The 25,935-nt window shown below is 40.6% G+C and overlaps 2 protein-coding genes across 10 annotated transcripts in view; one reads left to right on the plus strand and one right to left on the minus strand.

The window, feature by feature from the left end:
* Positions 1–5,628, minus strand: part of LRRTM3 (leucine rich repeat transmembrane neuronal 3) — a 78,521-nt gene extending 72,893 nt beyond the window's left edge. The window contains exons 1-2 of one of the 4 annotated variants that reach the window (XM_027750450.2): positions 5,096–5,626; positions 3,231–4,762 (exon numbers count right to left, since the gene is read on the minus strand). In XM_027750450.2, the coding sequence (XP_027606251.2) occupies positions 3,231–4,762; positions 5,096–5,099 (1,536 nt within the window). In that variant the 5' untranslated portion in view covers positions 5,100–5,626. Of the gene's footprint in view, positions 1–3,230; positions 4,860–5,095 lie in introns of those variants that run through there. The other 3 variants (XM_039386775.1, XM_039386774.1, XM_027750449.2) reach the window with 3 other exon arrangements.
* The window catches only part of CTNNA3 (catenin alpha 3), a 396,734-nt gene that overhangs the window by 205,254 nt on the left and 165,545 nt on the right, over positions 1–25,935 (plus strand). The window lies entirely within an intron of this gene.

Here is a 25,935-nt window from a genome sequence, read left to right on the forward strand (position 1 = left end):
CTCTGAGGATTCCTTGGCATCACCTCAGCAAGGTTTTAACAGTTTTGTCACAGGCTGGCACCAAAATATCCAAAACTCTACACAAAACGGGGTCGGAATTTTAGATACTGGAGAGAAACAAAGAAGAAATTTCTTCTCTGGAACCTTGGAGGCTTCAACACTTCATTTGTATTCAGGAGAGGGGCAGCCTTTCACAGGGACTGAGAGTTGCTCAGCTAAGACCAAATCATTGCTAGAAGATTATTAGAATTTGTGGCTCTGGTGGCTGTGCCACCCAAAACAAGTCACTTCCAGAGCGTTTCATTTGACAGTGGTGAGGCTGAGTTGAGCTTAGTTCATGTAGTCTTTGCCCAGGTGAAAGCATGGATTTTGTAATGTGTTTTAACGTGCTGTGATGTGGGTTTCAAGTGTTTTCTAAGCCATAGGCACTGGAGGGGGATTTAACACCTTGGCTCACAGGCCCCAGGCTGTGCAAGAAGGTTCAGAGAGTTACACTGGGCATCTTTTTTGTGTAATCAAACAGTGTTTTCATTATCAGTGATGATAGCAGCAATTACACATTCATCTGTGCGTGGGGCGTGTTTAGGAATTCGTATGAATTAATTGATCTGAGCATGTCTGTGCATGAATATAGACATGCTGGTTTTTCACAATTATTGTTGTGACCCCTCCATGGTTAATGGCATACTGGCCTTGTTTTATATTTCGTGCCCATAATTAAATATTTTTCAAAGGGAGCTGGTGAAAATTTTACAGGCATTGCTTTCTGAAGGAGGTTATGGATTGATTCTTTCTGAGTATTGTTACGGTTAGAACGAGGCATTAAAGAAACATAACAGGAAGCATATAAAGTTCAGCTCAGTTATAGACAACTCATCCACAATCACAGTCCATTAAGTTTTAGAAGGTGTATTAAATATTTTTGAATAGCAAAAATTCTAAAGCAATAGTATGAAATTATTTTCCGATTTCAGTTAGCATTCCTAAAACTATCAAAATTTTATTTTATTTTTATATGGATTTATATATGTATACACATACACACATGTGTGTGTGTGTATGTATATATAAACATATGTATGTTTTGTACCAAATCTTTCTTTCTTTGGCTGTGCCTAATACCAGTCACCACTGCAGAGATTAAAGCCTGGGGAAGTACAGGGATGATTCTTAACATGAAGTTTACAGCAAACTCTAATCCTTCAGTGCAGAGGTAACAGAGGCCTCCTGGTAGAAAGCTGAATCCCATAATAGCCAAGATAATTAAATGTGTATTGACTTTTTAATAGCAACTTTCAAGGTACAACTCAGGTACAACTGTGCTGTGCTGCTGAAGCCTCTCAAGCACTTGCATTATTAATGGTGTGGGATCCTTCCTCTACTCAGGAAAACAGGTTCTCTCTTGCAGGGTTCACTATAGGCTCAAGCTTCTACCCTTGGCTCTTTCCTCACTACAGTCCTTGGAAATGAGAATGGTTCCATTACATGAAAAAAAACCCAACCCAAACCCCTTCAAGTGTATTAGTTGTTTTTAAGAGGTGCTTTCTAGCTTTGTTGTCATTGTATCTAGCAGGTTTCAAGGTGATTGCCTGGGATTGTTTTTTTTTCCAGTAACAATTCAGGAGCACATTCTGCTAAGGTTTTGCTTTTTCTAATCTGCTGCAGTGAAACTGCTTTGTAGAAACATCCCCTCCCACTGAAGACGTGCAGTTTACTAAGCCAAATCAAGTTACAAAATAGACATAATTAAATTACTGACTTGCTTCTGTAAAGGTGCTGCTGTATTATTTAATAGCTTCCCTTCCTGATAATCAAAATTAGAGGTATGATTTATTTACAAATATGGGGGATATTCTTCTGCAACCAACAACATACATGACTTTGGGAGAAGGAAGGCAGGGAATAGCTGGGTTACAAATCTGTATTTTGCCCAGAACTACTGATGAATGACTAGACATTAAAACTGAGTATCTGTGAATTCTTGTAATGTCATTATGGTTTTGCTAAGAGAGAAGAATAATTTGTCACTGATTTATGTAAGGATTTTTGGATGCACTCAGATCAGTGGGTAACCAATTTTCTCTGAAAGCTCTTTGCAGCTGTAGTATGTCTAAAATGTACAGTGTTTGGCTTTTTAAGTAATGAAGCTTTATTTACTTATTAGAGGGTCAGTGTGCAAAACACATCACACAACCTTAACAAGCCTAGCCCAGCAAATAAACAGAAATAGAAGAAAATGATGGATTTTAGTGATTTCCTCAGCTACATTAATGCCTTTGACAGTCTTGAAAAGAGAATTTCTAATGAGCCCTGAAACAAATGTGTGCAGGAAGTGGTCTTGCTTCTGCTGCCACACATTTGAGTTCCTCTAATTGCATCAATAAGGAATTTCTGCTCCTCATCTAATGAATGCCTTTTGACTACTTTCTGAAAGGCAACTGGATGTAGGGATAAACACTGGCACCTTTTATATGAAGTCACATAAATAGGTTTCAATTACTAGTTATCAGCCCTATAGAAACACTATTATAATGCAGTACAATAAATCCCATTGTAGCTCTTTATTTTTAAACTTTTATTAAGCCTTGGTTTCCCTCAGCTTTGCTTTTTAGCGATACCTCATGTCCTAAGGCTGCTTTAACTCCTCAGTGGCTTTATAGTCTCTCTTGTGTTGGGCAGCACTTAGACATTCTTTCAGAGCTGTTCCTGCACCATCTCTCTCCTCAGACACCTCAGAATTCATATGATGCTACAGCACCTGGGTCTTTAGTTTGTTCTGGGTTCAAAAAGTGACTTTTAGAGCAAGGACTGGGGGTGGGGAGAGGATTGAGGAGGCAAAGGGGGGACACACACTGAGTTTGATTTTTTTTTTCATTGTTGTCATTTTTCTCCCTAAACAGAGGCACAGTTGCTGCAGGTGCAGTGGATTACTTATGAAAGAAGTTTTCTATTTAAAAACAAGGGAGACTTTAATGAAGTCAGTAGAGGGTTTGTACAATAGGTATTGTATTAAACCAGAGCTCAGGCTTCACATTGATGGCGGTATTTAAATTTCAATGAGTTGATTATGTATGAGAGTAAAATGACCAGTATTATGAATGTACAAAAAAGAGACATGGAAGAGCTGTGCCAGAAAAGTGAGAAAAACGTTCCCTTTATAGTCCCTAGAGTTCAATAAAGCACCACTATTTCCCAGCTTTTAAAAGCTCTTTTATCACAATGGTTCATACCTCGCATTCCCTGGAGCCTGATTTGTTATACGTGCAGGGTCCCGTTCCGTTCAGCAGCATCTCACTGGTCTCAGTGTTGGTGGGTTTGTAATCTACATAAAATTCCTGCGTGCTGGGAGTCATTTGCTTCAGCGACTGTCTTTTCTTTTTCCTGTGCCTTCGCATGAGCGAGCGCTGCTGCAGCTGCTTCATACTGGCAGGGTAGCGCTTCCATGACACATAGATCACCAGCAGGATCACAAGCACAGACAGGAAAAGGGCCACACTGCCTGCTATGATTTTGTGGAAGGAGATGTGTTCTGTGTCGTGCTCGGGCTCGGAGCTCGATTCGGTGGCTCCGATAGTCGGGGGCAGAGGGGGCTTGCTGTCGTGTTTAGGCCTGGTGAGTTTTGGTTTAAACGTTGGCTTTGGGAGAGCTCGGGCTAGTTCAAACCTTTCTGTGGTACTTTTGCCACAGATGCTGTAGTTTTTGACTGCATCAATAACATTCACCCCTTGCAGCTCTTTGGGGCTGGCACAAATAATGGTGTTTTCCCTCAGCCCTCTAAAACTTTTAAGCCAGTTTACCAGGGAGCAAATGTTTCTGCTGCATTCCCATATATTGCCGGCAAGGCTGATGTCATTGAGGGATATCCAAGAATCCAAAATTTCTTGACCAATAAATGTGAGCTTGTTTGAATCCAGGTTGAGGCGCTGTAAATTGGGCACACACTGAAAAACACTAGGTCCACTGAAAGCTTCTATTTCATTGCCAGATAAATCAAGTCTTTGTAATGAGCTCCAGGTCCAGGACATAGTTTGTCCTATCACACTGATTTTATTCCACTGTAAGTAAAGGTTCTGAAGGCTGACTAGCCTTGGAAAAAGTGCCAGGTTGAGCTTAGAAAATTGATTGTGCTCCAGGTGAAGCTCTTTCAGTCTGATCATACCTGCAAAGACATTCCTTGCTAAACTTCGGATGCGATTATAACCCAGGTCCAACAGTTCAAGGTTCCTACAATCTTGAAATATTCGAACAGGGATGGTTCTTAGGGAATTGGACCGCAAATGTAAACTCAGCAGCTTCCTTAAGCCCCTGAACTGTTCAGATCCCAGAGACTGCAGCTGATTGTATGACAGATCCAAATTCCGGAGATTTGTCACAGGTCTGAAGGTATTATTAAGAAAATAGGAGATTCTGTTGGAACTCAAGATCAACTCTTTTAGTCTGCGTATTCCACTGAAAGCATTTTCGTCAATATTGCTGATGTGGTTATGGTCTAAATAGAGCCAGGTGAGTTGATTAAGACCTTTAAATTGATTGTATTTTAGTTTTTGGAGGCTGTTATATCGAAGGGACAAACCTAAACAACCAGCAGATATACTCGAGGGAATCTCCTGCAATTTCTGAGATTCACAATAAACCATTTTGCCTTCACACCTACAGCCCTTAGGGCATCCTCGTTCAGCAGAAGAAAGCATTGTCAGTAATACAGTAGGGGCTATTACCAGAGCTACAGCTGATCCGCTCAGTAGCCTAATTACATTGAAACCTGGAAATAAAAACAACTTAGAAAAGTTATCCCCCCACACATCAGTCATTTCTTTCAATCATGCTAAAATCTTTTACTTCAACAATCTTTTAAAAACCCCTAGCCAGACTCAACTAATTTTCACAGTTTTTTTTTTTTACTCAGCTTTTTTTTTTTTTTTTTTTTAAGAATACCTTGATATAAATACTGAAAAGCAGTTGGGTAAAAGGTGTAATCCCTAAACCATTTAAGTATAATAACAAATCACATCAAGGTAAGTCTATGGAGTAATTAAAGCACAGGCTATGCAGTAACTATGAACTATAAATTAAAAAGATAATATGAAAAACATACCCATCCTTTGTGTTGTTCAAAGGTCGTCCTTAGGTCTTTTGTTTTTTGCTTAGTGTGCCACAAGCATGGCAGCCCCTGTCAGCTGCACTGGAGTGAGTCAGGGCTCGCTGACACCCAGGAAGAAAAATTGGACCCCTTGGGAGATGGACCGATTTTGAAACATTATTCTTTGCCAGCCGTGCAGAACACTCCAAGAATAAATCAATCCCAACACAGCATTTGCAGCAAAATGTCAAATTCTTCCTAGGTAATAGGATCTTCATGGATATTACGTTTTTGCATCTTTATAGTTAGGCACCTGGCTTTTAAAATGTTGCTTTATAGGGAAGCATGTTAGATTCCTTCTCCAAGCACCGTTTAGCTATCTGAATTCACACATCTGTATTCCATAGCCCAGCGGTTCCCTCCCTGAGCACCCGATCCGGCTGGGCAGCTGCTCTGGAAGCGCAGGAGGTGGGATGAGCTCTCGCCAGGATCCCGCTCGGCGCAGTCCCGCTCTCTCCTGCCGAGAGCTCCGTCCGACTGTCGCCGGGCTGGCGGCGGGCGCTGCCTTATGTAAAGCTGCCCCCAGCGGCAGGAATACCGCGGGCATGTGCAGACCCTGCCTTTCCCTTGCAAATGAGCGAGCTCTCCCGGGAAAACAGGGATTGCTCCGAGTCACTGAGACCGGCGGAATGGTCAGCTGCGGCGTAAAGCAGCGAGGTGTGTCGAATACCCGAATCCTCTCAGTCTCTCCGGCTGTTTGTGAAAGCTGCTCTGCATCCTTGAACTTGGCAGCAGTGAGCTGCTGAGACTTCGGTCTGAAGGGCTGATACGACATTTGTAGGATACGGATACAATTTTTGGTCCCAAGGATTTTTTTTTTTTCTTACTGCTTTAGATATGTGTTCACGTAACCTTTTTACAGTCACTCACTATTTTTCAGTGAAGTATCAGCCCCCTCAGTGTGTCCCTTATCAAGTGTTTCAGCGTGGACACTATATTTTACAACATGAAGAATGTTTTGGAGCTGACATTTTGCCTTTTTGCTTTTTCTTCTCTGTTAAAAGGCACGGTGCCAGGAGGTTAGAAGAGAGTACTGCTCTCATTTATTTCCCAACTTGCTGTCACTTTGTTCCACAACACTAACACTCCAACCACAGGCTTCCCTAACCCTCACAATATAACAACTAAGCAGCTTGGTGTAGTACCTTAATGAGGTGAATTGGTTTTACTGTAATTCGGGAGAGGGATGGGATTTTATGTGGAGGTAAACTCTGCTGAGTTTTTTTAGATGTGGGACGCTGGACAGTCCTCATATATCACCTAAAGAGCTGCCTTGTCTTTCCTCAGCCTTCCTTTCTTTCCTGCGTGCTGTAGGGAAAGAACACATCCTCTTATCTGGGCAGAGCAAAGGTAAGATGGTGGTACAGTAAATGCACCATGCTGGCAGTCTTCCTTCACCAAGAAATATGTGATCAAAGATAATAGCGGGGAAGTGGAAAATCATGGCTCTTTGTGTGAAAATGGCCTGGAGCCTGAAGAGTAGTGTGCTGCTCCTTAAAAGAGGAGTACAGAGTGCAGTCCTCAAATGCACCCAGACGGTGCTGAGAACCACTTTTCCTTTCTGAGGCAGAATCCTTACCCCTTGGAATAATATCCTTTGACTTTTCTCTTATTATTCACTGCTGTGGGCATAGAATAACTTAAAATGAGGTGAAACCCAAATTTTTCCAGGCATTGAAATGCCAGCTTTGCCTAGTACTTAGTCTGTGAATGAGTTCAGGTTTATAGTAATCCCACTAGTAATCCCACTAGGGCATCAAGCTCTAGTGTCTAAATTAGGAGCACGGTCACTCCCAGCTAACAGCTGTGAGCACCTTTCACATCAGAAATACATCCTGCATCAAGACGAGTTCTGTGAAAATTCTTGCCTTTGGGTGAGATTTGTGGAGTGGGAAAGGGTTAATTCCTCCATTGATCTCTGTCAGTGTCACCATCTCCCATTCTCTGCTGCAGCTTGTTCCTGGCTCTTCAGTCTGATCTGTAGGGTCGAGGAGCCAGCGACAAACTGAAGGCTGCCCTGGGAACTGTGAGAGTCTGAGGAGCTGTTTTGCTGACAGTAGTGTCACGTGCCAGCCCTGCTGTGCTGGTGTAGGCTTTCCATCACGGCCTGGGGGTCTCTCTGTGCTTGATGGAGCAGGAAGGAGACAGTTCAGACCTTTGGTAAGTCAATTTGCCTCTTGAAACTGCTGCTCTTCCTCTGTTGATAGTAGATGCCTGTGAGAGGGAAACTTTATTGAAATGGTTCTTTTAGGTTCATAAACTTAGATAGCGTGAACTTAGGTTTGAATCTTCACCTGGTTCAAACACAGCATTTAAAGCTTCAGATAGCATCCAAATCCTTTCTCCTGAAGAATTGGTGCTACTTAGCATACCAGCTCGCACTCAGCCTTCTTCCAAACTTTGCCTGTTCCTTTTTTTACTTTTCTCCCTCCTCCATATTGGTTGTGGAGTTAACAAGTAGCTTCTTGGCCACCATGAGTCAGCAGAGCCTCAGCAGCTTTCCCAGGGTTTTAATAATTGCCAATATACTGCACTAATAAGAGGGAACAGCCACTCTTTTACCAAGAGTTATTTTCATTTTTCTGAAAGGGGTGAGACATCAAGAGATGAACAGAGAGAGACCATCAAATCTATGTTAATGGATTGCCAAATTCAATTTTCTTTACTGAGATCCTTTTTGAATTACATAAGCAGGAAAAGTGCCAGTGTCCGATAAACAGTTTTCTTAAATTACATTTCTGTATCTTCATACAGCAGAATGGGTTCTCTTCCAGTTGTGGAAACAGAGCTGCTCCCAGTCTGAAACATTTCATATAAAATTTCAGACCAGGCTGGCCATATTATAAACAATGAAAAATAGAGAATTAAGTTAAAGCTGCGTTTTAGACTACACCTTGTATATCAGTGCAGCCCTGTTGCATTACCCTTTAACTCCTGTAACCAGGAGAAAAGAACCTGAAGCCCAGCTGGCTAACTTCTCTTATGGATAAGCTATTTCCATTAGAACTAATACCATATCTTCTGGGTGCCCAAAATCCAGGAGTGTGTTGATGCCTTGGAGTTTAACTCCAGTCAGGGACAGGAAGGAAAAGGTACAAGTGACAGAAGTCTCCATAACTTGATGCTGATTGAAAACTAGCGCTCAGAAACAATGTTATCCTTTCTCTTCTGCCTATGAAAACAGTGTTTTAGCCAATTCTGCAGAGCTGAAACTCTTAAGCAAATGATTTCCTTTATTTTTATACTCTTGAACACAGTCTGTGTTTTGGAAGTTCAGCCTTAGACACAGATTGAGATACCACAGAACCTGGAGTGCTTTTTGAGCCGTTTTCAGTTTTGTGACTCCGTGATCACTCCACTTTGTTTTTCTGGGGGGGGGAAAAATGGCATACATCAGAAAATACATTGGCAAATGTATTGCTAGATATGCTTTAACCTTCATCCAGGTGAAAAGAGGTGTGTTGGGCAGAGCCTGTGATGAACACAGTTTTCTTCATCATCATGATGGAAAAATTCAGACATATTTGGAAATTATGCACTATCACAGGGTCCAGATTTTTCTCTTGGTGCTAAACTTTCAATAGGTTTTCTGCGTGGAAATTGTTGTGGATGGATTTCCCTGATATCTGATTTTTCAGTAATTTGCTTCAGTTTAATTTCATGTTTGATTTTGCTTTTCCTTATCTAGTTAAATTTGAGTGTATTTTCTTTTTCCATTCATTCTGACTGAGTTCTCTGTACCTAGCTGCAACTTCCCTATGGAAAGCTTAATGTGAATTACAGCCAAAATAGTAAATGGTGAATCAAAAAGTGACATCGAGTGTGAAAGCCTGTTCCTCTACAGAGCTAGTTTGGAACTGAAACATTTTGCAGAGAAAAGGGGAAACAGCAAATCTTGCATTTTTCAGTGTTATGAGAAGGCACCTGTAATGGCCAGGTACATCTGTTTGCTAAGTATATTTGAAAAGAGGGACGACAGAACTATCAGCTTCCGTAGAATGGGGGTGAGTGGGGCAGAGAAGGGATGTAAAATTCCCGAAGTGTAAGGAACTGGGTGCTGGTGGTTTCCAAATCGATCAGAAGCCTTCCCCTGCTCTGTCACATGGTGCACATTAGCCTTCCTCGGGACATTCCATGCTTACTCTTTAAAATCCAGTTCTTGTTTAATGATGTTGTTACAAAAAAACCCACCAAAATTTTAAAAAAAGGAAAATAATCTGAAAAATGTTTCTTGCTTCTATAAGAAACCCATTCAGGAAAGCTGTATGATCCTTTCTAAACACATTGCATTGTGTTTGTAATGCACAGACTTGGGAATTTAGACCAGGACAGAACACAGCATTTTCCTGCTCACAGACAGAGGGGTCTGGGAGTGCCTTTTTGTGTGAATCACACATCCCTCTGGGGAACTGTAGTTAGCAAGTGCCTCACTTTTTGGGTTTATGGAGGGACAATGTGTGTCTTTCCCTTAACTTTATTTGACTGTAAAGAAACCAGGAGTCAGCTGGGTTAGCAGAAGCAGCTCGTTCTAAATGGTGCTGCGGTGTGCTATCGCTGTACCGTTAAGAGAGATAAGTCTAATAAAATGTGTTTGCAATTTTGAGCCGGTGATTAAATGAACCTGCTGTTCCACGAGGATCAGATTAGAGTTGGGGGGTATAACCGCCAGTGTAAATTCAGAGCGTGGGAAGACAGAGAGAAACTCAGGATGCAGGGTTTGCCAAAGGCAGACATAAGGAAAGGGAAGAGTGGGAAAGCCGGGTTTGAGGAACATGTGGGCAAGGGAAATCAGGGCAACAGAAAATGCTCTGAAGAAATAGGGAAAGAGCATTAGGAGTAGAGAGGATCTTATCCCAGCAGCTGGTCAGTACAGTCCTAGTGGACCGTGGTGGTAAGAGGTAGGGGGGAGGTGGATAAATGAAAATATCCCCTTACTCTTCTGCTGGAAACAATTAGCTTTGCAAGGCTTCTCCCGGCCTTGGTGAGGGTGAAAGGATCCTGGTGCTGCACATTCTCTGATAAGCTGAAGGAGAACAGGAGCTGTGCCCCCTTTCTAGGAGTCAGTGCCCTCTGTAATGTTGGGTTGCTGGCAGAGGGCACCAGGGACACGTCTGGCAGAGGGTGTACCTGCAGCATCTCCTCGGTGCCGCGGTCACAGGGCCACGTGGGCTGTGGCTTCCCTCACACACTGCTGGATAACAAAGCCTTTCCAGCTGGACAGTTTGGTTTAAATCTGAGCATTGTGCATAGGTCACATGAGCCTCTACTGGGGGAGGTAACGCTGCACACAAACCTTTCTTCATGGCAGCCAGTGGATAGATCTTCCTAGACCTTGTCATAAGTCCCATATCCTTAATGAGGCATTGGACACTCTGCTGTTCCCCGATTGACTTTTTGCCCTATGATTTTGAAGCTGTGTGAGGGCAAGACGTGCTTCAGTCTCATTCTCCAGAGACATGACATGAGATGCAAAGCTATCATTTTCCTTGCTCTCTGAAGCTGATACCAGTGCTTCTGTTTCAGTGGATTTAGCGTTGATCCATTCAGGTTTATCCTCCGGCATCTTGCTGGAAGGTGAATACGAGTGGAAGTAACAGAAGGTAAGTGATCATTACTGAAGTAAAAGAAATGAATTACATCTTACATGTAGTGCTACATTCAACCTGCAGAGCATGAACTGTACCCCCCATAAGTGCCCTGGAGATGTGTAGGTGTGAAATGCAAGGCAGTGGTAGTGGCCTCTGCTTGTGATTCTGCCTGTAGTCTCTGTGAAGATGCTAGAGAGATTAGGTTAGAATAAACCCAAGCTTTATTGTATTTATTTCTCAAATGCTTCCCAGTCTTTTGTGGACCAGGATGCCGTTGCTGGAAGACTGCCTATTGTCTGATTGTCAGCACTTAGGGAGTTTATGTAGCCTGAGTATTCAGAAACCCTTAGGTGTCACCATGAAGTGGGCCTGTCTATGAAGAATGATGTGTTCTCTTAGGGGACTTCTGCCTTGCTGTAACAATTCTGCATGTGCATCAGTGGCAGACCGTGATAGGTGGCAAAGGTAATGAATTTATTTCCTGGGGAGCCAGATTAACATGGACATCTCATTGAAAAGTTTTGTTCATGAAGAACTCTACGGTTGCTGGGACATCAGTCTAGAGGCATTGCAGAACTGAGTCCAAGCAAAGTTGCAGCCTGGTCCTGGACTCTGCAGCCTGGGGAAAAGAAATAATCCTGATAGTGTCCAGTTCTGGCCAGAGGGAAAGGAGGGAGCTCTGAATGTGCCTGCTCATATTGGTAGGAACAGGAACAGTAATGTTAGATTAAAGACTAATGAGGTGGTGGTAGTGTCAGCAATATGGGTGTTTTGATAGAGCTTTATTTTCCTCCAAACCATAGACCTTTTCAGTGTTACATGTTGCTGCGTAGTTGAAACTCTCTGGGCCAGCCTTTCCTCCTCAGCTCTTCCCTCTACCCTCATGCTTTTTCCTGTAGCTTCTGCTTTTCAATTCCTACCCTGTGTATACACCTCTAAGGAATTACTATTTTTCATTTGCTTGGCATAGAGCACAAATATATAATCCATGTTCACACATGTTCTTAGGAATTTCAGCCATGTGCTCTGGTGTGCATTTAACTGTGTGGGTCTCCAGATGAAGCTGCCTTGATATCTCATTATATGCTGAGGCTGTACAATTAATTATTCTGTCAGGTCAGCATTGGAATATCTGTTGGCTGCAGTGGCTCCTTGACTGCTGGAGGAAGGCAGCTCACAAGAACTTTTATAATGGGAAACCCATGATGTCCACATCATATAAAAACCCATTATAACTTGCTTTCCAGACTTCAGTTTTTACCCTAACTTCCTTTCATCTCAGTATCTCTACTTATGAGAGAGTAGTGATATTTAATTATTGTATAGGTTCATCAACATGATAGATGACTTCCTTGACTTTTTGTCTGGCACTAGTTATTTTCAAGCATATATCTTTCCCATCAGTTAAGCTATCTTTTCTTCTTGGCCTTCCAACACAAATTATTCCATATCTATTCTATTTTTTTTCTCGTTATGGGTATAATTTATTTTGATGCTTTTTTTTTTTTTTTTTTTTTTTTTAACTAGAATGGCCTAATAACAAAATTCCATGTGAGGACGGCATAGTCATCAAATACAGAAACAGAGACTTCTTTTTAAAATGCAGAATTATCTCATATCTTTGGTTAATAAGTTTGTCAACATCTGTTCTCTTGTAGAACCTTTTTGATGTTATAAGATTACCATTTTGAAAACTATTTAAATATCTACTGAATATCACCGTTAATTTTCTGTATAAAATTGTGACTAACATTTTCTAGCTCCCTGAACTCCCTTACTTTTATTCTTGTACTTCCTGGTCTTACTGCTCTTCATCACAAACAGGCATACAGAGGGCAAGAGGGCAGAGTAAATTGATTTCATCTGACTCGTTGAAATACCCTAAAATATTACCGATCTCTCCTTTCACTTGCTTATGTATGAAAAACTCCACAGAGATAAAAAAGCATTCCAGCTTACCTCTCTTAGGACTCCTGCTTGGACTTCAGCGTGTTATTCTGGGGCTGTGACTTCCAATCCAAACACAGTCGGTGTGATGTGTTATTTTACAGCATCGGTAACATTCTGAAGAGAAAACTAGACATCACAGTTGAGCAGATTTTGCAACTGAAAGAGATAAACATGAACAAAGTTCAGAAGCATATAATTGTGCTCATTCCCACTGTGAGTAGCATAGGAATGATTTATTCCAAATGGTTGCAGTTACATGCTTAGTCACTTCCTTCCCTGGCTTCAGCCTAACGTTGTTTGCTGCCATTTTCCTGCGAAAAAGTGTTCGTTCTCTTTTTCATTAAAAGTTTCAGATTTTGGTAGCTTTTAATAATTCAATCAAGTCTCTTTCAATTAAGCAAGCTGCAGCAGTTTTTAGATATTCGAGCTTTGGTAGCTGGTGTTCCTGGGAAGGCTCACAATCTTAATTACACTGACAGTCTTGGTTAGTTACCCAGCCTGGAATCTGCTTCTGCTTAGGCAGAGGTCACTCGCCCATGCCCAGTAATGATGGATTAGAGCTTTATGGTTTAAAAGAAAATAAAATACAAAATGTGTATTGTTGCAGGTATGTTTTGACTATTCCATTCTGTCTTTGGCAGCCTTCTTTGTCTTTTCCCACTGGAGTGTCTGGCAAACAGAGCTCTGAAGAAAACACGTGTGATTTAAATGACTTATTAGCTTATCTTTTCATGTCTACCCAAGAAAATTGTCTGAAATTAAATGTGATTAAATAAAAAAAATAAACATACAACCAAACCACAGCATGTTTGTGTGTACAGCAGACTCCCATATAATTAATTAAAAAAAATCTTGGTTCCTGCAGGTCTGTTCTGGATTCTGTGACAGCATACTCTACTATTTATTAAAACTTTGTCTTTCACCCAGTGGACAGTACAGCAAACAAACGACAAACCAACTCAAATATTATACATGGTGTTTACCTGCATTGTCACAGTGTAAAACAACAAATATCTGAAAAATGTTCATTTCTGGTGGACTGAAATGCTGCAGAGTGCTGCAGGCACAGGGAGGAGGAGAGGAAGATGACATCAAGAGAGGAACGGGAGTTTTCAGCCTTTCTTCTCCTTCTTGTAACAGTAGCAGGCATGTTATATTTTTGTAGTTTGTAAGTCTTTCTACCCAGCATTCTGTATCTCCTAAGTACGTAAGAGGCTTAGAAGCACCTTTTCTGTGGCAGCTTCTTTGCATACAGAAATGGTTAGAAAGCAAGAAATGCTGCAGCCGATAACCAAGTAGAGACTGTGGTCAGCCCATGTAGGGGAGACACAGGAGAGCTGAGCCTGAGTGAGCCACCAGCTTCGTTTCTGTGTCCCTAAATGGTAACAGGAATTGGGAGAAAGTAGTAAGACTTACAAACATGAACTCCATTTCAAAACCCACCCTTTTGCCTCCAGACAAGGAGGTGCATCTCCGTCCACTCGTTCTTACGGGGAACTTCTTTTGTCATGAATATGTGACAGGAGAACCTTCTGTCTGTGTCACAGTGCCTTGCTGGTTTGATCTTCCAGCATGTGTTTGTGCCATTATTTATTTGTCATTTGGACAGATTGAATGGATTGAAATCCAGAGCATGAATAGACATGTACCAATATAATCAACACAACAAAAATGCTTCCTGTGAGAATTACTGCTTCTGTGGGTTGAGCAGTTTCCCACGTTCCTTTGTAAGACTGTAAGCTCCTAGGAAAGGGATGTGCTTTATTCTATCAATGTAAGACTAAAAAGAACCCTAATCTTAAGGTGACTACGTACAAATCTAATACACAGAACAATTGCAAATAGAGTGATGCTAAAGTGTTATTTATTTTGAGTTAAAATGTTATTTAATTTGAAATTCTTAGGAAAAGTAGGAAAGAAGGGCTTTTGAGGGAAAGTCAAATATACCTTTGGTTTCTTGTTTTGGTTTGGTTTTTTTGCATCGTCAATATGTCTCATTTTAGCTGTATAGTTTAGTTTACACTGTGACAATTGAACTTCCCAATGCAATTTCTGTGGGATTCCTTCTCAGGTGATGTGCCTGGTGCATAAAGAATTCACATAGGGTAGTTAGGAAAAGCTAAAAGTCATAAAAGTCTCATGTTTCAATGTAAAAGTCAGAAAGTAACTAAGGAGTGTTAGGGAAGAAAACCCCAACAAACTGTTGGGGTGTGTCTTATAAGAGCTGTGTCTTAAGATCTTTGCAGTTTCCCTTAAAATACCCAGTGCTTGCCACTCCAAGACAGAAAGCTGGAAGAGATCCAGTGCTCTTATCTGACATAGCAATTTCAATGTTCTTCTCTGTGCGATTTAAAGTCAAGTAGAAATACGCTGTTAGAGTAGAGATATTTGTAAACGGGTGAAAGTCTTGGAGCTGGATCAGAACACCACTGCATGAGAACATCTCCAAAAAGAGAACTAGAAATGTCCTTGGATATATTTGCTCCTTAAATAAATACCACAGTATTTGTAATTCTGCATCAGATATTTGCTGATCAAAAGATTAACATTTTATACAAGTCGATAATTCATACGTTCATGTAAAGACCAGGATTTTATATTCCACCCTTTTGTAAACACGGAAACATGAGAGGAACAGTGAGTGAATATGCCAGGCTCTGTAACAGTTGAACTGCAGACTTGGTGTTGCAGAGCTCCTTAATTTTGATAAAACCAAGTTTTATTCAAAGCCAGATTTAGAAGAGGTTTCCAGTGACAGTTACTACTTGGGTTATTCGTGTCTGCACAAAGTCCAGATCTGCCTGTGATGAACGTTGAACCTTTAGTGAGAACTGCAGCAGCCTCCTTCTGTCATTTCCCATTACTGACAGGGTGGGAATTGCCATAGTACTGATAAACTTCCAACTTGCATCTGCTTCTTAAAATAGATTGTTGTAAATCACATCAGGGTACTGAGAAAGAGATAATTCCTACTCTTTGTAGCACAGGTTTTATATTTTTTTTTTCAGTTCAAAGACTTAACTGATGACTGTATTAATTATCACATAATGAGTGTGGTTCACCTGCAGAATTTCACGAGGGGAGAGAATTCTCCATTGGTATATTTCTCTCTCTCTCTTTTTGAATATTTCATCCCATATCATGTCATGAACTAACACAATAAATTGCACCCAAAAATTAAGGATGGGGGAGTTGCTAATCTTTTTAAATCTGGCAAAATTAGCCTCTTAAATGTTCAGCATATAATTTAATGGGTATGCCAGTGACCTTTCTTCTGTTGCTGTTCTTTTTTTTCTCAGCTACTGGAAGTTTGATGACTATTTTATGTCTTTATTTGAAGTGTTTCTCTAGTACATTTGTATTCTTTGCTTAGGTTGCCACTTACCTGGTATTTTTTACTTTAGGCCACTTGCAGCAAAAATGTATGAAATGCTTTATGTCCCACTGTGCCTAGAATGTATTGCAAAAAGAACAAGTGCTTTTAGTGCTTTACAAGTTTGCAGCCTCTGCCACCCTTTGCTAGTGTTTGTCTTTTGCTTTCTGCACAATTTGCTTGGCACCAGAGCTGCTGCCTTGTCAGAGGTTGGCTGGAAGCGTCGTGTGTGGCAGGGCTGCCTTATTTTACTTGCCACAGTTGGATGCAAAAGCAGTCAGGAGCAGCAAAGGAATCTACTTTGTTTCAGTTCCCATTCTTTTCCATTGTTATCGTTCAGGAAAGGCAGAAACCACATGTGAAAGCATATATGAATTCATTAGAGGGTGTCTCATGTTCTCAAACAAAAAAGGATTTTAAGATTCTGGAGAGTTTTACGCCTCATTATATGGAGTGATACACTTTTTAAATGGAGTGATACACTTTTTAAATGTTTTCCAGGGGTGCTAATGAATAGGCATAGCAGTGAGTTGGATATGAGTGTGTATGTGAGAGCAACAGTGTCCTTCAGCACCTGTTTTGATATGTCTGTCAGAGGTCATTATTAGGAACTTACTTAGTTTCATGGTTTAGCGTTACAGTTACTGGGAGTATGTTTTGATGATTTCTGTTTCCTATGGAATTAGTTACTCTCTCTATTTGTCTCTAATTTGTAAATCAGAGGTAAATCTTCTATATAGAGTCACTGGGTAGTTTTATTTCCGATGTTCAGGGTGATTCATCTATCATATTTTTTACTGATTCCATTCATGCATTTTTAATTTGAGCATAATAACTCTTACAGGACTTGTATGTGTTAGACATGCTTGTCTGTGCTGTAGGTAGATTGATAAAACCTGAAATGTAAATATTCTGTTCCCTTGGACTCTATCTGTAGGAGATAGGAGTTTTTGCTTGAAACAAAATGAATAAATGGGAACTCAGTATAAAGCACTGCTGCTTCTCCTGAGTGTTGCCATTACCTTTACTTAATGGAATAGGTTTTGACATTCATCAGGCAGCTGTACTGGACTCCCATTCTCTTTACTTCCCCCAGAAAGGGAATTATTTAATGTGATGAAAAAGCAGTAGAAATCTGTCTGTTAGATGGAGTCTGCCTTCTGGAGTCAGAAGCCATGTAAACACCATACAATTAAAATTTGCTTGGCTCTGGTACCACAAGAGGTATAGACCATTTAGTCTAAACATTCTGGCATGAAAAATGTTCTATTGCAAGTAGCTGTCCCTGCTACAGTTGAATGTCTTCATGTAGGGTTAGGGAGCTATGCTCTAACGTTGTGTCTTCAATTTGCATCTTAATTAACTTTGAACTGAGGCAGATAACTTATTTGACATTCTAAAGGTGAGCTTTTGTGTCCAGTTATTCAGGATTGGTATTCCATTGGGAAAGAGGCCGAGATAATGAGATTATCACCACCTTGTGAGAAGTCCCCAGGTGCTAGTGAACAGTTCCCTGGGTACTGATGAAAAGTCTCGTTTGCGAGGCTCATTTCTGCCAAGTAGTATGAAAATATAGGATGTCGTGTTTCACCGTTCTCAGCCTATTCTTGTACCCACAATTAAAGGTCAGTTTAAGTCCTGCATATTCATCCACATTACACCCAAGTGTGGGTAGTTGCTGTGAGTCTGTGAGTGTGCCAGTGTACTGGTACCAGTTTATAAGGTATCAGCCTGGTGACAGTGGCATTCTGTGACTTGAGCTGTTTTCTTTCTCTCTGCTACTCCCATTAATCAATATATAAATCTAAGTTATATCACTTTCTAATGCACAAAGAAGAGGTCCTGATAAATATCCATTTGATATTTACATAAAGGAATTTTGCTATAACAGACAAGGGATGTGTTTTGATTTTTTTTTTTTGAAGACTGCTGCAACATGTTATTACTCTGGAAAAAAATTAAAAGGGAAATGCAATGATCCTTTTATCAAGGCACTTGTCATTCCCAGTTAGCAATAGCTGAAACAATAATGGACACTTCTGACACAGGTTCATGGGATCCACCCCAGCGTACTGAGAGAGCTGGCAAAGATGCCCACTGGGCCACTTCCCATCATTTACCAGCAGTCCTGGCTAACCGGGGAGCTCCCAGGGCACTGGGGTTGGTTGTTGTGGTGCCCAACTGCAAGAAGGGCTAGAAGGAGGCCAAATGTAGGGCTGTGCTGAGGATGACAGTAACAGATTTTTGTGTTAAGTGAAGTCCTCAGGAGCAGAGTTGTAGTAGAGTTGGGGCAAGGAGGATCACTGCTCTTACTAAGGAGGCATTTCATCATTTATAGATATTTCATTATTTACTGAAGCTATATGGAAGTTCATGGGGTTAGGGAAAGATGGGAGCTTTCCATTCTGGGGTTGATCTGAACAGTACTGACAGAGTAAAGATCAGGTGGTGAGGCCCTGGCACAGGTTGCCCAGAGAAGCTGTGGCTGCCCCGTCCCTGGAAGTGTCCAAGGCCAGGTTGGATGGGCCTTGGAGCAACTTGGTCTAGTGGAAGGTGTCCCTGCCCATGGCAGGGGGGTTGGAATGAGATGGTCTTTAAGGTCTTTTCCAACTGAAACCAATCTAGGATTATGATTATGTACCTATTTTCATATCTAGCATCTTACATAGCTTTATGATCAGACAAATGTGTTTTGAATGAATTTAAAAAAATCAAAACCAAACAGCTTTGATTTAAGGCACAGAATCATTAATATTCCTTGTCTTATTTCTTTGCCAGATAAAACTCCCACCACTTCAGTGTTGCCATGCAATAAATTTTTTTTGTTGGGTTTTTTTTCCCTTCTTTTGCTTGATGATTCACTGAGATTGAGCATTTGTTAAACTGCACTTTCTAAATTTCTGTTCATTATTTTTCTACGCTTGGTATTCTGAGGGCTGCTTGAAAAATTCCACGTTTTTGGGGTTTTTTACTAGGCTATCCCTAACTTGGATTTTCTACAATTAATTTTACTGAAAGAAGCACAAGTTTAAAAAATGTTGCAAGTTTACCATGGAATGTTTCTAATGTTCCTTTCCTCTACTTGGTTTTTACTGGTTTTGTTGTCTTGGGTAGAGTTTTTTGAAGTAGCTTTTTCATTCTCTTCCTTCCCCATGCCTGCACCCAAACCAACCCCGCCCTACAAACCTTAATTTTCTTAGTTGTGTTAAAGAACAGGCATATGGTGGCCTCCAACAGCTGTACTGAAAGGGATCAGAGCATAAATGGAATGCTGCATTACAGTCATTGTGGAATTAGGGTAGAAGAACATAAATCCAGATACTCTGGAGGCAAAAGGATAGGAGAAAGGAGCCTACTGGATCTAGAGAGTATTTTTGGAAGCAAGCAAAAGCAGGACCTCTGCTTGTAAAAAGAGAAATGTAAATATATGACCTACTTCTTTAGCACAAAGGTCACGATTGCTTTAATTGTAATGAGCTTTAATGACAAGCCTAGTTCTTGTAAATGAGAAACTGGGGAAGTTTAGGGCAGAAGGTTAGAAGGGAACTCCTTTGGACAGGATTTGGGGTAAGAGGGGAAAGTTTCTGCAAGGGTTAGAATTTTAGTAACTCTGCAATAGGCACCAGACAGGAGGGGTTGAAAGCTGTGAAGAAGGTTGTGGTGTTGAATTGGCTTGGAGATTTCTTGGGTATTAGAACAGGAAAACAAGAGTTTGTACAGAAGAAGTGGGTTTGGGACAGGGGATAGATTACAGAAAATGGTGTCCGGTCATCTTAAACTAAGACCCTATTTTCACTGTCATCACTAACAGAAAGGTGTTTGCACGCTTCTTAAAGGCTCAAGGCACTCCCTAATTCTCTTTTTATTTTATTTTATGTATGCCCACAGGATCTCTGATATTTTAATAGCAAGACTCTCCATTTATTAGACCAGTGCCAAGACCCAGATAGTACAGAAGTATTAGTGCCAGGTCCTGCCCTTGGGTCACAACAACCCCACGCACCACAACAGGCTTGGGGGAGAGTGGCTGGAAAAGCTGCCCAGGGCAAAGGGACCTGGGGGTTTATCCTTTAGACCTCACCACCTCTCAGGAGTAAAGCATTTACAAGCTGATTGGGACAGATTGTCACAGTAAGGTGGTTCCCTCATTTATTCTGGATTGAAAGTGCAGCTGGGGGCAGTTGTCATTTCATAGGGAGTAACCTGTAGGTGTATCAAAGTTCCTGAATGCATTTGAGTCAGGAAACATTCTGACATGGTTGCTACAATGAACTGTCAGTGGCGGAAGTTGCACTTTGATGCAGCCCAAATCCAGATGTATGTTCTGCTGCCAGACATTTAACCAAGTCTGAAAATTTGACAGTTTGATACTCATAATTTCTTCTGAAATTGATATTTTGAAATGGATATTCATAATTTCTTCTGAATACCACTGCTAGGATGATTGTTGTATAATAATTGAGGGGGATGTGTTTGGGATTCTCAGATACTGGTTGTTGATTAGGGCTTTTATATAATACAGACTACAGAATGGGTTCTGGTGACCTTTCCCTGTTGGGAGGTCATGTAATCTTTCAGTTTAATGAAACCATTTGGGTATACTGAATAAGAGAAAATCAATTTCTGAGATATTGATTGGAAAAAAATTCAAAAGGTCAAGTGTAATGCTTGATCTTGGAGTCTCTGGCTTAATACTCTGTTCAGCTAGGTATTAAGTATTAGGCTTGGCTGCTCATTGTGGATCAGGATCATGAAACAGAGAATGAAATGCTGTTTTAGGCAACAGTAGCTGGCTCCCTGCATTTAGGACCACTGAATGAAGAGCGTTAAGGGGTGGAATGGTTCTAGTTTTAGCAATCTTCAACACGTGGGAACAGAATTTTAAATGATAACACAAATTCTCTTTAGGTCTTTAATGTATAAATTATTAGCTGGAGCAGACTCAGTGGACAAGTTACAGAAAGGGTTAATCCCAGCCCTGGCAGTTTATGATCTGACTGAGAAAAAGATAACACAGAAAGAATGACAGATGTGATAGTTTTTTCAGAGCTGCTCATGGACCAGCTTTCCGTGCAGCTCGATGGTTTGACATCATTGACCCGTATTGACTCCACTGCAAAGTTTGTAGTCATTGCTGCCATTATTTCATCGATTATTTGAAACTATTTTGATAGACAGAAAGCATATCCAGCAGCTTCAGTGCTGTCAGAATCATAATGCTTCCATTTCATAGCATTTTATGAATGCTGGTGAATCAGGGTAACCTGCCAGCTTTACCTGGGGGGTGGGCCTTAGCACAGGAGAAGCACATTAGACAACAGACCCACAATTAGACAGAGGGAGAGGAAAACCTAACTGTAGTTTGGATCTCAGTCTCGGTGTATTTACATCTTTGACTCAGACTGCTGTCCACATTCTGTGATGACAGGGTTTTTGAGAGATTTCTCGGGATTCACTAAATATTTAGTAGTGTTGTTATTAATGCTTCTCTTTTCAGAGTTGTAAGTGTATTTATGGAAGGAATTCAGCATTTCTCTCGACCCTCACTGTTTTGCTAAACGGTGCTATGTAAGGATGTTGGCCTATTTCTTGTACTGGGTATGGAATGTACATCTCTAGGGGTGTCCTACACAACAGCACATTTTTCTTCTTCCCCACTTCCTAGGCTTATGTGAAAAGACAACTTGGGAGACAGAAAGATGCAGTGAATAGATTCCAGCAAGATAAATTGCCTGTCTGGAGTGTAACGTAGTCAGGCTGAAAGTATTGGACACTGCAGGGAAACAGTTAAACTTCAATCCTGAATCTTTAAAATTCTGTTTATCCTGCAGCGAGAAAAGATTTCTCTCTTTAAGGGAAGTTAAAATTGTTCAATGGAAATAAAATTTCTATGGCAAAAATTGTTCCCTGGGGAAGAATGGAATTATAGGGATACAGAGACTTGCCTGCCAGCCTGGTCTCAGTGGGAATGACACCTTGTAGAAACAGCATTTGTTCATTTCTGAGTGTGTATTAAAGTGATATCATTGGACACTTGTGGTGATGTAACTCTCAGACTGCAGCCAAATTGCCTCCCACAGTGGAAGGTATTTGCATTGAAATAATTAGAGAAGTTCTGTTGGTCACAGGGTTTTGCTATTGTAGAAAAAGGCAATTCATTGCTCAAGACTATAGAAAGGTATTTATTTTAAAATCAGTTGGCAAATTGGATTTAACTAACAGCTAATAAACACAGAATTAATAAAAACTAATGCATATACAGAACAGTCTTAATTTATTATACAGTATTAGCGCTTTTAAATGACATCGCATTTTAAACCATATAATGTTGAAATAAAAAACATCCCCTGAGATGGCAAGCAGCTAAACGTTATTGCAAAATATGACAGGCTGATAACAAAAAAAGAAACCAGTGATTTTATTGCTTTGTTTAGATTCCAAAAATCAGAGATGAGGAACAAGATATTCATAGATTTTATTGGTAAATTCCTCATTTGCCTTAGTGTGACTCAGTTAATAACAGCCAAATGGTTTAATGCTGAAGCGAGGGTGCTTTAGAAAAGGCTCTGTGCTGAGAGGTTTATTTTTCTTTCAAGGAAGATGGCATAAATATAAATCAAATTAACTTACTGATGGTAAAAAATATAGCTTTAAATACCTCCAATGCTAGCAAAATTTTTCAGATTGGTTCACCTGAGTATAACTGGTAGCAATCACCCTGGGCTTGCTTGTGGCTGCTTCGGAAGCACATTTTTTTTTTAACTCACAGTGTTCCTGTGGGGCTGGACAAATACTCTTTCCCTGAAGGTATGCTGTGGTTTTAGGGTATTTAAAAAGCTGATTAGGGGAAGGAGGTATGCCGAGCTTCATGCTTCTTCCACTGTTCTAAAATCCCAACTCCTCCTGCAGCTGGCGAATATCAGTGTAGGCAGAGCTATTGTGTCGAGCAGACTTCTCTGCTCAGTTCATACTGGGTATATGCCGGTGTCTTTAATAGGCTGTAAGGGAAATGGAATAAATAACTACTTTATGTTTTTTTTCTACTGTAGTAGAAAAAAAGAATCACATTTTTGAGACGTGTGTTTCACACACATTTTGGATTTGCATTTGAAAGGCCAAGGAAAATATACTTTTTCAGCATATGTGGCATGATATGGTTGGTCTGATGGCAAAATCACTGGTCTATTCTGTCTTCGTTGCTGTTCAAAACAGTGAGGAATTCTGATGTGTGAGAGTATGTTTGTTATTGAACTAAGACATAATTTTAAGTGGTATCTAGAAACACGTGCTGTCTGCTGACACTCATATGAATTCATGGGGCAAAGGTTGAAAATGATAGTGTTATGTACAGTGAAAACTTCTATAGTGGCATGTGTGTTTTATGAACAGTGAAATGAAGAGGACAACCTACTAAGTTTATTTTGATGAACAAGATTCAGAAGAATGAAAATGTGTATAATTTCTTTAGTAACTGGCACAGCTGTTGAAAATATGCTTTTTCTCTGGCTTACTTTACTATGGACTATTTTATTTTTACATATATTTTAGTATGCTTTGTTATCATTTAGTCCTTCATAATAGAGGAGAGTTTTGTAGTAATTTTCAATATTTCAATATGAAATTTTCAAAGCAGTGCAGGTGATTTAGAAACACAATTTATGGACTGTGATGACAAATCTATCAGCTAAGGCTTGTTATCACGGAGTTTATTTGGATAACTTGAATAGTATTGGATCAATCCCTTTTCCTCTTGTATTTTAATCATCTAACAGTGTCCATGACACCCTAAACAAACAAAACCAACAAAAGGGAGTTTTTATTTTGCAGTTTTTTAAGTCCAGTATTATTTTGGCTTTCTAGAGGAGAAAAAGCTTTGATTTTGTTCTGGACTTGTACAAACAGGGAAGAAAATGGAACCCTACCAAGGAATATAAAAATTAAAATACTCAGTTGGGATTAGTGAAATAAGCAGGGGGGTTGTTTTTCATGCTTGGTGCAAAGCAGAACTGAGATCTCTGATGAGTACTGCAGTGATGTGAATGCTGCAGTGATGTGTATACTGCACAGAGAATGTATCTCAGGGACAGAGTCCATGCTTCTCCTGTTAATATCTGAAAGGCAAACAAACAAAAAAATACAGTCTGGGTGATCTAGTGAAAAATAAAATCGAGTTGTTTAGAAATTGAATGCAAAATCTGATGCTAAAAGCCAAGATTTATTCCCCACCTCCCTAGACTGGGCCCTCACAGAACAGCAGCAGTCCAGGGAGGCTGGAGGCCACACCAGAAGCTTTAGTAATTGAAAGCTCTCTTTTGGAACAGCTGTACACTTGTGTTTCAGAGAGGGGGACTCCTGCTCAGACTGCAGCCTGTAGTTAAATCAGAAATCCAGATAAATCCATTGTAAGTCCCATCTCCCAAGCATCCAGTTGCCCTCTACATGGAGAATGCTTTTGGAAGCAGTGCTGGGTGAAGCAGGTGCACCACTCTGAGGAGTGTCTGCAGGAGTGAGAATCTCTGGGCACTCAACTTCAGAAGGAGGCATCTGAGTTCTGATTCCTTCCTAATGATTTTTTTTTGGGCACTTCCCCTTGGGACTGATGCCCAGTTCTGTGAGCAGGGACCAGGTAGTCTACCCTGAAGTCTGTGAGTAGCACACTGTCCTTGGTCACCCTCCTTCGGTGTGGGGGATGAAACTCTGCCCTACCTGACCTATTCTGTAGCCTGGTAGTGAGACCTGGAAGTGAGAGGCACAGGCTGCAACTATGTCAGGCTGAGTTGGGTGATGTCCTGAGACAGGCATCTAATCTCTGGAGTGAGGAAGGGAATTGGATGCACTGTTACTTTCTCCTAACTACCTCTTGCTAGCTGTTATTTTTGTGTATAATCTTCTGAATTGCCCTTGGGAAACTAACTGTCTCTCCCTATTAATTGATTATATAGGGAATGTAGAGTTCTATCTTCTAGATGGCATCCAATTTTGTGCATTGAAGTTACTTGGAGAGGTTCACATGGGTGTCTGGATCCAGCCTGAAATTTCCAGTACAGCAGAGAATACTGCTTTTAAGGATGAATTCAGTTGTGCCTCCACTCAGTGGAAATTCTTAGTTTAAACCCTTTAGCTGTTTTGAAATCTGGTTTGAAAATGCTGAAAATTGAAGGAGACTAACAAGATGTACATGGAATTTGGGACAAATATTTAGAAGGGGCTTCCACTGTTTGGCACATAGTGAACATTAATGTCCTCGTCCCTCAGTCATTGGCATTATCCTAGTGGGGGTATGACCTAATGGCTAATGCCAATGACTGTCCCTGATGTGATGTGGAGGGGTGAAGAGAAGCAAAGCACAGCAGATTAGCAATTCTCAGAGCATGGGAATTGGCCAAACACTTAATCACAAACAAACTGTCTGGCTAAAGCAGCATTTGTTGGGGAATTGTTCATGAGCAGACATTCCTCTTCACTTATATATTATTCACAAATGTTGACATAGTTTGTGAACGAATGTTAGCCCTTGGGCATAAACTGTTTGCTTGAATTATTTGCAATTTATTGTTCATGGTGTGCAGTTGCTCACCTAGGTCACAGAGGATTGTTTCTACTTTTAGGTTCAGTGACTGAAGAGTAATGAATTATGTGTAGGTAGCAGTAAAACACATTTTTATTCAGTTCAGCTGTGGATTTGTACTAAGAGGTGGATACCACCTCTGGTTCACCAACTCCCAAGGTCAGGAAGCTGTGCTGCATATTGCCAATAGGTGGGAGCACATAATTTAGAAATTATCAGTGTGTAATTTTTTTTTTTCTATCTATTTTTCTCAGCCCTTCCTGACTGATCACTGTCAGAGAGAGGATACTGAGCAGTGGGGACCTGTGGCCTGATC

Source organism: Pipra filicauda, unplaced genomic scaffold (genome assembly GCF_003945595.2).
Source record: "Pipra filicauda isolate LSUMZ 115617 unplaced genomic scaffold, ASM394559v2 scaffold4_size7858003_pilon, whole genome shotgun sequence".
NCBI classification, from domain to species: Eukaryota; Metazoa; Chordata; class Aves; order Passeriformes; family Pipridae; genus Pipra; species Pipra filicauda.